This window comes from Hippocampus guttulatus, chromosome 17, assembly GCF_054856545.1.
Source record: "Hippocampus guttulatus isolate MCC_2025c chromosome 17, RoL_Hgut_1.0, whole genome shotgun sequence".
NCBI classification, from domain to species: Eukaryota; Metazoa; Chordata; class Actinopteri; order Syngnathiformes; family Syngnathidae; genus Hippocampus; species Hippocampus guttulatus.
In genome coordinates, this window is record NC_141277.1 from 9,512,311 (window position 1) to 9,529,494 (window position 17,184).

A 17,184-nucleotide genomic window follows, 5' to 3' on the forward strand; every position below is an offset into this window, starting at 1 on the left:
CTCTCCAGCCATTGGTGCTACTGTACATATCCTGTAGCAGCTTGACACAGTTTTCACGCGAATCGCCATCTCCGTCAGAAAGAAATAAGGCCTTAAAAAAAAAGCATTGTCAGTGGTTTAAGTAAAATTTTCTCAATCAATATGATAGATAATATCACTTAAGATAAATAAGACCAAGTGGACATTCATTTCTGATCATAAGGAATATTCAAAACTAATACACATAAAATGTAATGAGAATTACATTAAGTTGTTCAGAATTTTGACCATTGCAGTTAATGGAAACCACAAACTCACCAACCCTCAAGGAGAACCAATATTAAATAAGAAATAATTCTATTAATTATTAGCACAGAGATTGGGGAGGAACCGACCTTCTGTCAAGTATTTTCTCCTATGTTTAATATTTTTCAAACACACCTGTATATGCGTATATATATTTTTCAGGTTAACAAAAGTCCACTCTTGGAACACAACGCTTCCAAGTACATTAGTAACGACGAGGGACTTGTGAGAATCTAAATGTGAATCACACTTGGGGAAAGGCTCTTAAGAATGCTGTCCTGCCGGAAAGTTCTGATCAAAAACGCATGCCGAATGACTCCTCCTCAAAGCTTTTTGTTTGTGTTCAAATCTGCTTTTGAAAATCCACTCATTGCATTAGAGTAATTGAGGAGATTTACAACCCTTGTGGGATCTGCATGCAATCAGGTTTGGGGGGCACAGGGGGGTACACTTTCACTCTTTTGTTATACGGTCATCAACGTCATCAGCCTCTGAGAGAAACGGTCTGAGTACGGCTGCATGGTGAAACTCACACAGACAAAGCCTGTTCCACATTTTATGTTATGAGTCGAAAAATGGTCCACATTTGATTTCTTGTTCAGATCTTCTGAGGTCCACTGGCACAACATTTGGAACAAAACAAAGGCAATCATCTCGTGTCACCTCATACATCGCCACCGTTGTAGTGTGCTTCATCTTTCTAACAATGTGTCGAGTTCAAAATTGTACTGAGGTTCCCCTACTTTTATTGTGGTGCACAATACTAAACAATAACTCGTGCATTGTGTCTCATTGTGTTGCTCGCCAGTCTGCATGGTTGTGATTTACAGTATTTGTTTTTGTTTGAACTGGTCCCCGCTCACAACGTTTTGTTGTCATTTGAAGTGACACACAAAAGAGAGCTGTTTAAACACAAATATGACAATTATGTCAACCAACCAGACATGATTGGGCATCTCGACCCGGTCAACTTGTATTCATCACTTCTTGTCTACAGTGTAACAGAAGCAGTTATGCCGACTTTTCATTTAACAAGTTGTGTCATTAAATATTTATCACTTATTTTTGTCTTAAGAACATCATATATCTAGGTGTATAGCTATGTTGTTCTTTGCTGATCTCTTAAAATGCCAAAGTCCTGAAGTGGCTTCTTGATTGGTGACATTACTGACAGTCACTGTGTGACCGGTTTAAGTTTGTGTATTTAATTTCTTGGTAAAACATGACTCCTTCAGCTCATGGACACTGCATACAAAACCAATTGGACCACACACGGGTAGCACTGCCTGGGGAGAGGTCCTGTTCTATCCACTTTTTCACTTGTCGGGACACTATAGCAGTCAGAATCTTTCTTTTTTTTTTTATTTTGCTGCTCTCTCTGTCCGCTGAAACATCATTCTGTCCAAATAAATATCTAATACAAGACCAAATAAAATCAGAAGGAATATATTCAAGTACCTGCAAAATAAAAATAAATATGTATTATACATTTGGCACATCACAGAAAAGAGATTATTAACAAACTTGTCAAATTTGAATTTGAATAACAAAACAAAAATCATCGAAAATCGTAAAAAAAAAATCATGTCTGTGCTCTTAAAATAACAAGACAATGTTTTTAAGGTAATAACGTACATGATATGGCACTGAACAGCCATTCTCATTATGTTTACCAGAAAGCCAGTCAAGTATTTTACTTCATTTTGTAACAATCCTCATGACGACCACGAGAGGACAGTATTATTTAATTTTTGTTGTAATTTGTCTTGTATGTGTCTAATAAATTACTGAAGGAGTATTTGGTTTACTATGTCGCTTTTGGCCCCTTATAAATAAAAAAAGTTAAAAATGTCCTAATGTGACAGGAAATAGCAGAACTACGTCTGTATTTTCTTTAATTAATAAAAAGAATAAAAAGAAGAAGACAAAAATAAATTCATGAAAAAGACTAGCCGGAAGTTTGGGTTGACTTAACAGGAAGTTGTCAGCGGCGTTTGTTGCTACTGGGGATTGTTGTGTTGTGAAAATGGCGACGCCTCGTCGCTCCCCTCAGTTTCTCTCCTCCCCACCCCGAACCTCCTCGCTCCCCGTCATCCAGTCGGGCTCGCCTCTGACCCCGTCTGACGATGCCGCGCTTCTCCCTCGCGAAGCAGCCGCGGACGGTGAAGTTTCCCCGGCCTCTCCCACGGCAACCAGCAGCATCCCGGTTTTGGCCCTGAGCAGCATCGCTAGCTCCCCGACCACCACGGAGGGCAGCGGGACGAGCGAAGCATCGACGCCCGATACGGGTGACGGTAACACGGGCAGCGGCAACGGTGCCTGTGGCTTCAGCGGTACGAACGGGGCGTTCAGGGAGCTGTTCGAAGCCTGTCGGAATGGAGATGTTTTGAGAGTGAAAAAGCTGGCAGACACAGCGAATGTGAACGCTAAAGATATGGCTGGACGCAAATCTACACCCTTACACTTTGCCGCAGGTAAATACCATGACATTTACTCACAAATTGGGCTGTTTTTAAACTGTTTTTTGTCAAACGCTAGTGAAAAGAAATAACATTAAGACGTTGTCATCACAGTGACAATAGCTTATCGGTCTTGCTTGCTAAAATAATAATACAGTACAGTATATATAAAAAGATCGTCCGTCTTTGGCGGAAAACAAATCTAGACCCTTTCACTTTGCTGAATGTCGACACCAGGAGACTTACTCAGAAAGTGGACTGTTTGTAAACTGTTTCTAAATTGTTTTGGGGCAAATGCTTGCGAAAATAAATGACACTGACACATCGTCGTCACAGTGACACGACCTTAAATGTGTTGGTCGCCATAATAATAATATTAAAAAAAACATCGCCCGTCTTTTGTGGAAAACGTTTTCCAAGCCCCACTCAATGCTATTCTAATCATCTTTAATTCTGAGCATTTTCGCGATTCGCCGGCCGTACCTGGAAATCATGGGTGTCAAACTCATTTTTGTCGGGGCCACATTATAATGACCGTTTCCCTTGCCTTGATGACTGAAACTATATAAAGAAGGCAAGAATAACGTTTTATTAAATTATTGTTTAAGTAACTGTAATGAGGGGTTTGGTAACAAGAAAATGCTTTCAATATGCCACTGATTTATTACATGTGAAAATTTGAAATTTTGGTACACATTTTAGCAAGTATCATGGAAGTTGTCATCTTTGATTTGCTTTCGCTGGCCACTTAAAATGATGTGGCGGGCCACATCTGGCCTCCAGCCCTTGAGTTTGACACCTGTGCCATAAATGGCCACGGTCCCACAACTCAGGATGCCCCGCTATAATTTTTTTTTTCAGATTGAGTAGAACTACTTTAATTTGAGGGCACACCATTTTCCAGTGCCAATACTTGATAATGACATGAATGCTTGCAATTGTGATAAACATGTGTTTAGAAATACAAAACACAAAATTGTTTCCTGCTCTAATTTCATTTTGCCATTCTTTCGCCTGTCTTGTCAGGTTTCGGGCGTAAAGATGTGGTTGACCACCTACTTCAGATCGGCGCCAATGTCCACGCAAGGGATGACGGTGGACTGATACCACTGCACAATGCATGCTCCTTTGGCCACTCGGAGGTGAGAATGGACACGCTATCTTTGTTCAAGGTGGATTTGTCAATTTCTGAAAAATAATATGACTGAAATTCAATATCAGACACCAGGAATCTCAGGGCTCAAAATGCTACACTGTTATAAGGAAGAAGTTTATGTCGCATCCATCCACCCATTTTCTAATCCACTTATCCTCAAAAGGGTCGCGGGCGTGCTGCGTCCAATTCCAGCCGTCTTTGGGCAGTAGGCGGAGTCACATGCCAATAACTTGACATGATCTTTTTTTTTTTAAGTGATGGCTTTATAAAATGGGGACATCAAGCAGCAAATTTCTCATTTCTTGAAACATTTGTCCCTCGCTCCTCACTCAGTTGTTCTCCTTGACTCATCAATGGCATCTCTGGTGGGAGTTGCTAACATGTAAACAGGCAAGACCAAGAATTGATGAGGATGCAAATGAAGAAATTATATTTAGCCACTGCCTTTGTTGCTGGTAGCCAAATATTTTGCGTTATTTGCTTCAAGGTGCGATTTATTTACAAATTCCACACAGTCCCATCAATGAAGAATGATCGATGAATGGATTGTTTCTCACCAGTAGCTTGTATGCAGTAATTATTTAATACATACATACATACAAGACAAATAGACGTCCATGCATCCATTTTCACTTGCACTTATTCTCAGAGTCGCAGGTGAGCTGGATCATATCTATGACTTGAAGCATTAGTATGGCGGAATACACCCTGGACTGCGTCCACAGTGGTGTCTTGTAATACTCCGTGTGTCCTCTAGAGTGCCTGAAAACAGTTTTTGGAGCTGCTTTTTCTGTATTTCCTGTCTATAGTTTGATAATGTGCTTGGAATACCAGAGCATAGCTGAAATAGTTAAAGCCCTTTGATAACTTTGCTACTGTGAATTGGGAATTTCTCCATTGCGAGACTAATAAAGGTTTTCTTATCTTATTTTATAATCGGGATTAAAGAATACTCCTCTGTTGCCTTCAGGTGGTGTCCTTGCTGCTGTGTCAGGGCGCTGAGCCGAATGCCAGAGATAACTGGAACTACACGCCTTTACACGAGGCGGCAATCAAAGGCAAGATTGACGTCTGTATAGGTAAGAACAGTCACGTGTTTTGAATAGTTTGACTGAAAGATGAAGTTTCTATTTGCAAGATGACATCAAGAACAGAATACAAGCAAAGTTCCATGAATACATTGGAAGCAGACACTGAATCTTCAATATGACCAAACGATGTATCATGTGAATAATTGTCTAGCAGCACCACCTCAGGAGGAAACATGTCAGTATGTACAGTATAATGCAGCGATAGGTAGTGTGTCAGATTATATGTTAACTCATTCACTCCCAAATACGTTTTTAAACGTCTTTCCAGACTTGGTCCAGTATTGGGTGGTGCTGAATGAGTTAAGTGTGACGTTCTAATCTACCTCGAAAACTGTGTGGTTTTTTTATAGTCTAGTCCTATCAAACAACAACGTCAACCTATGGTGTGTGCTTGTTGAAAAATGACAATATCCTTCACCGGCCTATTATTGATAACTTGCCAAAACAGGGGGCAGGAGCATCGGCAGACTGTCTGGCCTTGACTGTCTGAGCAGCAGCAGCAGCAGGGCTGAGTTGAATATAGAGGAAGCCTAACGACATTGCATCAATAGTCCCGGATAAAAATATGAGTCAAGGAGTTTTTATTAGGTTTGATTATATGTATTTAAAATTTATACCAACCGTACCTTCAATGATTTAAATTTCTTTATTTTTTTCTTCGTTAACCTTCCTTACAGGCCATTTTCTACCAATTTTCTGGGGGGAAATTCACCCGTAAATCTATCGAGGACTTTATGATTGATGCATCACTACGGCTGTACGGGATGTTTTTCTGTGGGTATCAGTGTCTGTTTGAGTGGGATCTTTGCTAACCCAAAATTATATTTATGTTGAGAGGTGAGTGGGTGATGGAAGGGATGCGTCAGTGCCTGAGCTGAGACGAACGTGTGCGCGCACACACACACACACACACACACACGCACACACACACCTCGCAGCTTTTCTGCTGCAGCAGAGCTTGATAGGTTGGCGTGTACACTTGTTTGGCTTGCACACTTGTCAAAGCTGTGCACGCTTTGGGAGCATCTCGGCAGCCACAACAGCGGGAAGCGACTGAAGCAAAAGCATTTGCAGTATCGACTTTTAACACTTTGGCAAAACACGAAGCTCAACTCTTTAAGATTTGGTACCTCATTTACTAAGCAATCCGGTGAACGTGGATTGATATGCAGGTGCTGTATTTCCTCAAATAATTCACAAGGAGTCTTCGCACCTGTCAATAATGCAGTTCATTGTGAGGCTTAACTAACAGGTCGCTACTTCACTTTCACTTTTGGGATATCCACAACAGCATGACCGAAGCAAATAAGAAGCGCTCTGGCAAACACATTTACACATTTTCTGTAATTACACTAGTTTTGTTAGGAACCCGACGTTCCGAGCTCAAGTGGGTCATGACCGTCATGAAAAAGGACGAGAATCGGCGAGGCCATGACGAAGATGCCCGAAAAAAAAAACTATACCTACTGAGTGAATCTCTGTTTGAAGTTAAATGCTTCACGTAAAGTCCAACAGCGCCGGAAAGTAAAAATGTCAGAACGGAGAACGGAGACGTGTCTTTTTGTTTTTAGAGTGCAACACATGCTATGTAGGCTTTTGGATAATTGCGACTGGGACCATCGTGATTATGGATTCCGTTACTGTTGATTGTTTTCAGTCAGGCACTTGGAGTCTGAAGTACCTTTAGCAAGAAAATGTCAAATTTCCATAATATGTCCCCTTCAGTGGTGACACCATCTTTGCATCTGTATCTCTTATACCGACATCAGATGGCACAAATGTAGCCTGATTTTGAGCCGACAGACCTGCTGTAGCCGATGTTGAGTTGCTTTGACGTGTTGTAGCCCGTATAGTGTGACATATTATTGTTTTTCTTGCACCTCCTACGTTTTACCAGAGACTGGATGCGGCCTGCACAAAAATGACAGAAATGACAGAAAAGGGGAAATATTGGAAAGTATACGCAGCATTTCAACTCTGCTACATTTTGTAACTGCAGAGCTAGTAGCTGATTAGCAAACGTGGTGTCATTTAACAAATTTGTTACCTCAAGCTGGAGAAGAGACAGTCCTTACAGCCGTCACTCCACCATCCAGGAACGGGTCCATAGTCTCTTTATTCCCCCCTCCCCTTTTTTTTTTCAATTTTTTTTTCCTTTTCTGAGCAGAAAACAAGCACATGTGCACATAATGCCTCCGCTGACATGCCTTTGACAACTGCTTGTCCCGCCTCCCCAACGGACCTGCTCCCATGGACTGAATCTTGACGAAAACACGCAACGATTGGGCGGGGTCTAGTCGGTGACGGACTTATAGTGTGACATGTCACCCTGCCTAAGACACAGAATGACATTTATCTGGTCGTCTGACAGCGCGACCGTCCAAAATGACTAAAACATCAATCGTCCTATTGTTGCAGACGAATTCACTAATCACCCATTCCTTTTGTGTGCACAAGGGAAGCAGCCGTAGAATATTTTGCAACCCCTCGATTATGGCAGCACGCCGCCGAAGAACATTTAGCAAGACGTTAATTACGGCGACGTGCTGAACATACAATTTAAAACCCCGCCACATTTAACGATGCGCTAAACTGACTCGGAGCAAACAGCGCGGCAGAAACACAGACAAACAATGAGAAGGATGTTGAGAGCTTTCATCGCCACTTCTCGCAGCCTTCTTGTTTATCTTTAGCGTTCTGCTGTGAATAATAAGTGATGTGAAAGCAGCTGATCTGAAGACGAATGCCACGCATTACATACTGTAGCAGCTACTGTGGTTTGTAGCCGAGCTGGCAACTTCCAAAAGCACGCGATTTCTGTGCCGTTACATTTTACGAATTAATAAGCATAATAACAATGTGACTTGTGAGTCAAGGATAAAGTTCCATACCAATACCAGTGGCGAGACCCCTAATATGCCACCACATGCTGCTGGGAACAACTTAAAAATTAAAATGACCAAATTAAATTAAATTATTTGGTCATGTAAGGTTCATTTTGAAGTTGTCCGTCTTTAGCGCGTTGTTGGCATGTCACTGTCATGTATAGCGCGAGCAATTGTTGCCGTGATGAGCTTGAATAATACCTTGTGACAGTGTACACAGGAATAAGCGGGTACTCGGTGGAAAAAAAAATGACGCGAGCATTTTTGGGAAGCGAGGTACTCAGATTACTCGAGGACCCGTTTCAGCCCCAGTCATGTTTCAGGATTTTGTGACTTGTTGAGTAAGAAGAACTCTCCAGATCCATTTTATGATCTTAGAATTTCCCCGCTTGCATCACGGTTGTGAGGCCACTTGTTGCTAGGCAGACCTAACAGGAACAGTATGTCACGTTTAGACATGTTTAGTTATACACTTCGGCCCCATTACAGCTCAGCATTACATGTTAAGCACCTCTTATAAAACTCTTGAGTTACCACGATGGACACAATGAAGTTTTATCTGCATTTAATTTTCCCATTTGTACAATGCAATCATATTGATTCCATTTATAATTTCATTCTGGTTTATCATCTCTGCTCATAAAATCATACTTGATGTACATTTTCTTTTTATTACCCAAACAGCTCTTCTGCTTGTTTTGCTCTCTCTCCTGTCTTCTCGCCCTTTTCGCCTATCCTCGCTGACTCGCAGCCCTCAACCCCCCCCCCCCCCCCCTCCAACCTCTTTCATCTTGTAGCTGCAGCTCTCACACAGGCAGCGAGAGCCAGATTCTCTCCACTCACACTGCCTGCCTGTCTGCCTCATCACCGCTGGCCCCTCGATTAGTTGTAGCTTTGAGCTTTTCTTCCGCCGTCCTCGTTTGTTTTTTTTGTGTGTGTTAGTTTCCTTCCTCCTGCGAGTGCACATGAGTGCAATGTGTTCTGGTGGTGTTCACGTAGCCGCTTTGCCGGGTCCGTCGTTTGCGTGGCAGGGTTTCGTTGCCGTGCCTTCGCTGCTCTTGCGGTGGCATGTCTGTTTACATCGACAGCATGGCTCACAGGACGGGGGCAGCCAGGGGCAGGCGAGGGAGCAGTGCTAGCAACAGAGGAGGACCAGCGAGAGCAGGAGAGCGATGCGAGGCAGCAGCGATAGTTCAGGAGCAATGGGGTGGTCCAGGGAGAGCGGTGCTCGGAACAGGATATGGTTCAGCGGGAGGACTGGGTCGCAGCGTGTGTCAAGGAGTTTGCATGTCAGTCCAGGAACTGAGCTACTGTCTTTGTCTGCCCTGTTGTTGCACAGTTCTACTGCAGCATGGAGCCGACCCCAACATCCGCAACACTGACGGAAAGTCTGCCTTGGACCTGGCTGAACCCTCCGCCAAGGCTGTCCTCACAGGTCAGTGCCACATTCCTTTCGGTCTGTTAAAACGCCACACGCTCTACCGTCGGTGTGACTTTACGCGCCGCGTTTCGTCGTGTTATTCTAGGGCTGCGCCTGTCATGATTGTCTGACCGCAACAGCCAGCGCTGGCCGTCCAAAGTTGAGGACAATTTCTTTTCTTCACGGACCCTGCCAAACGTGGCTTTATACACTCTGATACAGAACTAAATAATCCTTGCAGATGCTTCAGTGTCTTGTGAGTTCTCTGATGTAGAGTGACACTTAGCTCTGAATGGATGCTGCAGGTCCACATGGAGTGATGTGCTATATGATGAACACATGAAACAACTATGCCCAACTTTCAATTTTAAAAAACTGCACAAGCTTCAACATCCGGCACTGAGAACATGCAAGTAACAAAGATTCATATATACATTTTAAATTGTTCATACTAATGAGCTGACTTGATAACCCCCCCCCCCCCCCCATTGATTTGAATGACGATAAACCTCAGCATTACTCTTCTTACCGCAGTCGGCAATTTATTTATATTTTTGCTATGAGGATCAGCAAACCTCTAATTTTGCGTTTTTAGACCATGTTCGTATTAATTAACTGTGGTTCATGAATTATTATTGTATGTGTTGTTTCGGTAGCCTCTGGCATGTATCAAGCTCACATTGAAAGAGTAGACTTGATCTGTTTGTTTATACCGCACCTGCATTGGCGGATCCATTCAATTTTTATCCACGTTTGGAAGAGGCTTGATTGCCATCTGCGGATAACCAATTCCATGCCGTTTTGTCAATTTACGCGACTGTATCGTGCCATTTATGAGCAAAACACCGATTGCGTCCAGCCCTTTTCGACTGTTAGGGGACCATGACGTCTTCGAAAAACATCAGCGAATTGGACTCAATGTCATGCATGAAAAAAAAAAGAAACTGCAAAAGTTAAAGAGAAGCAACCAGACTCCTCGGTTTTCGAAGAGATTTCACTTTTAACCCGAAAGTCTCTCTCTCTTAGTTCTGAATTGAACTTGCATGACCTGGATGACAGAAAATCTGCACAGATGTGTTCCTCTTAAATTCTCTCCTCTGTTCACTTCCTCACTTCAATCACTTTTGGCTCCCCCCACCTCAATATTAACACCGGCTTACATCATCAATTCCCCTCGTCAGGCTCGGCGGCTAATAAGATAAACTTTGATACATGGCGAGCAGTGGCATTGTGTTCAAACCCCGAGGGGAATTTCACTGCAGCAGACACACTTTCCAAATGCCAGACATGAATTCAGTGAATTTTAGTCAGTGGAAGAAGGCTGCAACATTTATAAGCATGTTTCTCTGGCCTGATTCTTGTTTGACTCTTTGCGGCGAGACTCCACCGAAAATTAGATTCTGCACACATCCGCTGCTTTCACACTTTGCATTTATTTATGAGTTTTCTGCCTGACAGTGAGGCAAAGGTCGCAGCTCATCAATGACCCGTTGAACCGTGGTTCCTTTTAAAAATGGAAAAATACATCTGAAGCAGATGTCAGACCCCATAATGGCTGAATCCTAACCCCTATACTGTGAAAAGGGATTATGTATGTTCATTAACATAAAAGGGGGGGGGGGCTGAAATGGATGATTTTCAGGGTGGACCGTTTAACTTCTGCGCTGTCATTAATATTCTTAATGAGGACTTTGTCACAGGACCGCCATACATTATCACACCATTCCCAGAATAAAGATTTAATTGCACCTACGACTTACTCCCCCGCGTTTATTTTGCCTGCTGCAAATACTATGAATTGTAAAACAGAATGTTCGTAAGGCGATTGTCTGCTTTCACTCTCATTATTTCTTCCAGCTCGATGTTATGTGGTTGATTAAAAATGTATAAAATCATCAGCAGAACCCCGAGCACAATTTGATCGCACAGATTTAAAACCATTAGATTCATTCACGCAGCATGCCAAGATTTTAAGCACAACCTGAAGATAATGTATGTGCTTATTTTCGTTTTTGGGAACCACGTTTTAGTTGTTCGAGGCTAGATTTACACTCCACGGATCAAGTGACAGCGATGTGACCGCGGCATAAAAGGACAGATCGGACAGACACGGCGAGAAACCGGCAGAAATCGAGTTGCGCTTCATTTTGCGCTTGTAAACTCAAGTTATGAAAGCGACTCACCTCCTGTCGCACCTTTTTCCTCCAACCACGATCCGCACATTGCTATTATCTTATTTTGAACACACATGCTATGCCAAGCACTGAAGTCATGACAGCAAGGTGGATTCAAACTGTTTACGCGGCGATGCTGCTTGTCGAGCCTAGATTCATTTACGCCACCATAGCCAAAATTCAATCCGGGTTTCATCGCTTAGGGTGAAATTCCACTCAAAGAATGATCGACCGTTTCACATGCGCAGTTGTGGCTTCAAGAAGACCTAAATAAAATAAAAAAAGGTACAGTACAACAGATTCTAGACAACGCCGGAGAATTACAAATGTAGTCCTTGATCACTATTTCATTGTCGTTACATCATGTACCAGTTCTACTGGCACCCGGCTCAGCCGCACAGCTTGATGCTACCACCTGCGCGCTAAACAGTTGGTACTGGTGATTGTGGCGAAAGAAGCCAGCATACGTTCCAACTGAGCATTCGTAAACATGGCTTGGTCCATTTGCTCAGCTGCAGACCTCGGTCAAACCTGAAGGTGTCAGCCTTGGAATCCTCAGTTGGTGATGTTGAGTTCAGGCTGTGCTCCCAACGGCTTCCGCTTCTTGTGTGGCCAGTGCTCGAGTTGTTCTTGGAATAGTTCCGACCATCTGAGCTCATTTCCTTCTTTTCATATGTTGGACCGATGGACCCTTTTACTTTCTTAATGTAAATCTATGTTCTGCTGTACTACTGGTATGTTGGTTACATTTGAAGAAGTCGGATAAAAGTGGAATATTTGCATCGATACCCTCTTATTATCAAAGTTTTCGTTTGAGGGTCTGCATATTTAAATTCTTATGTTTTTTTTCATTGAGATGTTATAGGTCAGATGGAAACAGTTTTAAAATTTTTTTAAAAAATTTAGATTCTTTTTCTTGGTCTCGTTTTTGACCCGGGCTGTGAAGACTTTTTACATGCACTGAACATATATACAATATTTGTCACCGCCATATACGTTTCTACGGTGACAACCTGCACAGGATCCCCCCCCCCCCCCACCCCGCCCCCACCTGTCCAGTATGTTCTGCCGCTGTGATTTAGTGGTTCTGCTCCCAGTCTTCATTTCTGCCGCAGGCTAGCACAGCTTTCTGTCGTGCTTATATTGACCCATAAATTAGCTCTCTTGCTCTGTCACATCCAAACGGCTTTGAGAAATCATCGACTCTGTTCTTTGTTAGCTGGAGAAGAGAAAAACAAAGACCAGACATTTTGGAGCATTTTTCGAAAAGGTGCAGGTGAAGAAATAAATAATACGGAATCCTGCTTCAGTTATTCATGAGATCTCATTCTCCATGCCACACCAGGGACACACTCACGCATGCAACGTTTTGACGGGAGTGTCCGTGAATGCTTTATAGAAAATAATCGAAGCGGCTTTCGTGAGGACGTGCCATTCCCAGCATCTCTGAATTCAAACTAGCATGCACCATTTGTCAGGAATACTTGACCAGTTTTTGTTACAAAAAGTTCGAAACAACCTTGAGGCAGAGCTCCCTTTGACAAATCAACTGAGAATATATAAACATTTGGCTAGCAAAGCTTATTACCGATGCATTGAACTTAGAATTGAAGTCTTCCCTGTGCAGTTCAGTCAAACAAGTCTATATTGCTTTGAAATGTGTTTTTATGTGCCCGCATTTATTTATTTGTTTCAAGTTCAATTTCTTCTGCAAATAGTCTTTTGGGTTTGCAGGTAGCAGGACTTAAAAAAAAGAGAATGATCTGTCTTTTATGCATCTTCAGCATAAAACATCCACAGTATAACTCTGAATAGTGTGAGGTTTATATAGATAGGTAGATATACTTAAAAATGATGTGAGGGAACTCAAGTTATCCAAGCTACATTATTCCCACATAGGCATTCATATTAATAATATATGGAAAAAAAACAACAACAGGATGAACAAAAGAGCAGCACCAAGGAGGCAATAAAGATGTTGAAAATGTAAAAAAAATCATCTACAAAAAACACAATTTCCCGCCCTGGTCTTTATTACAGTTGGGGGGAAAAAATATTGCATTCACACGGGCTGCCTTCCGTCATGTTTTTTCGCAGCACTTTTATGTTGTCGTCCTCGTCGTCTTCTGCTATGGAATTTATCTTCCTCCGTTGTTTGCTGTTGAGGCACAGACTGATAGGAGAAGCTAACAAGCTCTTTTTTTCAGAGACGCTAACTATAATTGCAATTTTGAAATGGTTCCTAACTTGACTTGAGATGTCAAAAAGTTGGAAAATACATTTTCAGACACCTTCAAACAGACCGGACGCAAAATCTGAATCCAGTCTTGATGCAAAGTCATCAGCTTTAAACAAGGATTGTTTGATTGAAAGATAAAGATCCCGTTCCAGCAGCGCATGTAATCCCCTTCTTATGTGTAATCCTTGATAACCTTTTCCAAGGTACCGGCATGCGGTTCAGTTTTTTAAGCCACATTTCCACCAGTGGTAAAAACCGGAATCAAAAGGCAACGCAAGGGAAAATGGTCACACATGGACCAGTAATTAAAGACAATATGGGGGGGGGGATTGATTTAGTGGCAGAGGTTTGTCATAAGAAGACTGCAGAGAAATAATGGAAAGAAACACATTAGTGGAGTGAACTTTGCTGCTGTGACTTGGGAATTTCTCCATTGCGAGACCAATAAAGGTTTTCGTATCGTATAATCCCCCGTAGAGCTGCCTTGTGGAACAAAAGCATTTTTTTTGCCCCTCTTGTCTGAGATTCCTGTCATTGGTCATTGATCCTGCCGCAGTCGCAACACACTTATTAGTGCACTTTGACCGGGTTTGTGTGTGTGTGTGTGTGTGTGTGTGTGTGTGTGTGTCTGTGTGTGTGCGTGTTGTGTGTGTGTGCGTGTGTGTGCGCGCCCTTGACTACGAACTCGCAAGTGCTCCCAGCCCGACCATAAGCCCCTTTTATGTCACTCACCTGTCTTCAAACACATTATCCTCATGCCGCCCCCCCTGCTGTGACCCATTTTTGCCATTTTCCTCTGTCACCTTCCCTTCACCGAAAAGTCCCCAATCATCCGCTTTAAATCGCAGTGTGACACTATTGGAAGTGTTGCATTATCTCCGCCAATTTCCCCTTAAGCTTCCTTTTATCGCTTTTATTATAAGTGTTAAAAAGGTTCTCTTTTCATCCTCACAATCTTCGGCGGGATTTTATTAACCCTTTCATGCACCCTGAAACCTGATAACATGACAAGCTGTCCACTGGAGTAATCGCTGTCCCTCAAAGGGTTAAATAGCCGATCAGTTGCTTTTCCAATGGCAAACCAGAGACGACAAGGCACCGTTTCTTGTACGGATGTTCCGACCAGGCTTTTAAGACTGCCCATCCCCCATCACGTGGATTAGGTGTTCAATTTTCAATTTTAGAGCCATGAAAGTTTTCTGTAAACAAGCCCTGCAGTGAAAGTGATAAACCGCACAAACCGACAAAGCAGAGCAAGTCCGTTAACGATACAGTATTAATCACCTCCGATTGTTATTCGTAGAAGAGCTTCTTCAGCATCAACATAAATTTACACAAAGGCCTCGATCAGATTATCATTATTATTTTTTTTTTTAAATCAAGATGAGGTTTTGCACTTTTATGTCAAGCAACAAAACCGTTTGAAAACTTTACACCTTGAAAGAATTTAACCCTTTCAGGGACAGCGGTCACTATCGTGGACAGCATCTCATGTTATCAGATTCTGGGTTATGGTGATTGGTGCATGAAAGGGTTCCAGAAAAATGTTCGGGAGTTGTGTTTTTCAGTGCTGTCCTGCACGTTAGGCACCCTGGTAGCTCTGTATGAAAACAATGGGAGTCTCATAATCTCATTTGCGGTATCCCCTTCTTTTATTTTTGAAAGTACACTTTCAAATTGCACATGGCTCCATTTGGTCTCCGATGAAGTGGCCCATTAAACCAGTACTTATCGGATGTGTTTATCTTTGTAAAAAAAAAAAAAAAAAAAAAAAACGTGCCACTCCAGACGCCTGCCATCACCAATTTTGCTCTCCTTGCTGTTGTGTGAATATTTTTACAAGACAAGCATCTTATGTCTTGGTATTATGTTAATCTTTTTGTCCTTGAAATAAATCCAAATTGAGGGATTAACAGTGAAATTAGATTTCTTTGGATTTCAGTCGGAAAGGCCCTTTTTTTTTTTTAAGGGATGGGCCACTATCAGGCCCGTATGTTCTCCAGCATGTCTTGATTCATTTTCTCTTGAATCTTGCTCAGTTTGGGTCAGAAAGTGCAAGGCTGTAACTGTGGGACATTTTTAGCATTCTGCTGCTGATAGACTGCAGAGTAAAGGTCACGGATTCCTATTGATGGTCAAAGTGGTAGACCATCGAATTAAAATGAGTCTAGTTAAATCCACACCGCAAATGTCTCAGGTGAAGTTGCTAAAGCCGTGGCTTACGTAATCAACTATTGTTCCATCATGCCGTAATAAAATATATCGGCAACACAGAGTTACTCCAAATGCTTTTGCTGGACAGAAAACATCTCGAACCAGAAAGGATAACCAAGTTTATTTGGGATGCGGTGACTGATTTATCCCTCCAAAGCAGTCGTCGCCGCTGAGCTCTGCACACATTTTCACTGTGATGAAAAAGTGAACGTTTATTTTTCGCCTGGCATCATTAGAAAGGTCAGGTCTTGATTTTTTTATTTGCTCTGTGAACTAACGGGCTGTAATGAATACTTGATGAGGCAGAGTAATAGGACTTTGGATGCTATTAGCATCTGTAGGGCACTATGGGGTAAGAAGTGAAGAGTTTTGGGATTATTCAGATGCAGAGGAACTGGAATGGAGATGCTTTACGTTTTTTTATTTTTAATTTTTAAAGCAGCAATTATCTAACACTGAAAGCCTTTCACTGCAAGAGGACTACTTTGAACAATGGGGCACCGAGGCACAGTTTTAGCTCTTTGCTGCAAATATGACCAAGGACCATCACCTACATTTTGGAAACTAAATCCCTGTTTTCTACTCGAGGTGAAATTCTGCATTTAATTTGAAATCTGTACCTTCACTCTGCAGTGGAAAAGCAGCAAACAAGAAAGTCAGTGAGTCTCCAGTCGGTGTCATCGAAATAAATCAATGCAATTGGTTGTTGTCATGTAAATGTATTCTTAAGACTCAAGGTATGTGATTAAGGTACTAAAGAGGCAGAGGTGGGAAAAAAATCGAGAAGACGTCCATGCGATAACAGCAAAGATAGCAAAAAGACAAGCTTTCACCTGCGCGGAGCGGACTAAGTGAATTCCTGCATCCTTCTTGGCCTAATCACTGACGCGCTCATTGATTACCATAGTGACTGCTATTCGATTAGTCTCTCGTGATGAACGATTTGGACCTTGTTTCCGCTCACACTCTTTCCGGCGCTCACACCTCAGGATCAATGCATTATTCTGATTTGTTGCTTTCTAATAGAAGACAAGATGAAATACCAGCGAAGGCCAGGCTGGAAAAATCTGTGTGTGGATGTGAAGCACTTCCGAAGTTGCCTCGTCCCCATTTTAGCACCATTTCCTGCAGCCGAAATTGCCTACTTTTCCACATGGGTGCTCGGCTCCACAACACCGCGTCAGTTAGTGAAGGCAAGCGACCACTCTGCAGTAGGCTGACAGAATTTGATTAATGAACTAAATCAAAAACGGGAGGGGAA

At 42.4% G+C, this 17,184-nt stretch overlaps 1 protein-coding gene across 1 annotated transcript in view; it reads left to right on the forward strand.

The window, feature by feature from the left end:
* Nucleotides 1–2,296: 2,296 nt before the first annotated feature.
* The window catches only part of LOC147192060 (poly [ADP-ribose] polymerase tankyrase-1), a 45,127-nt gene continuing 30,239 nt past the window's right edge, over nucleotides 2,297–17,184 (forward strand). The window contains exons 1-4 of the mRNA XM_086134529.1: nucleotides 2,297–2,759; nucleotides 3,771–3,886; nucleotides 4,871–4,979; nucleotides 9,216–9,311. Of these exons, the coding sequence (XP_085990655.1) occupies nucleotides 2,312–2,759; nucleotides 3,771–3,886; nucleotides 4,871–4,979; nucleotides 9,216–9,311 (769 nt within the window). The 5' untranslated portion in view covers nucleotides 2,297–2,311. The remainder of the gene's footprint in view (nucleotides 2,760–3,770; nucleotides 3,887–4,870; nucleotides 4,980–9,215; nucleotides 9,312–17,184) is intronic.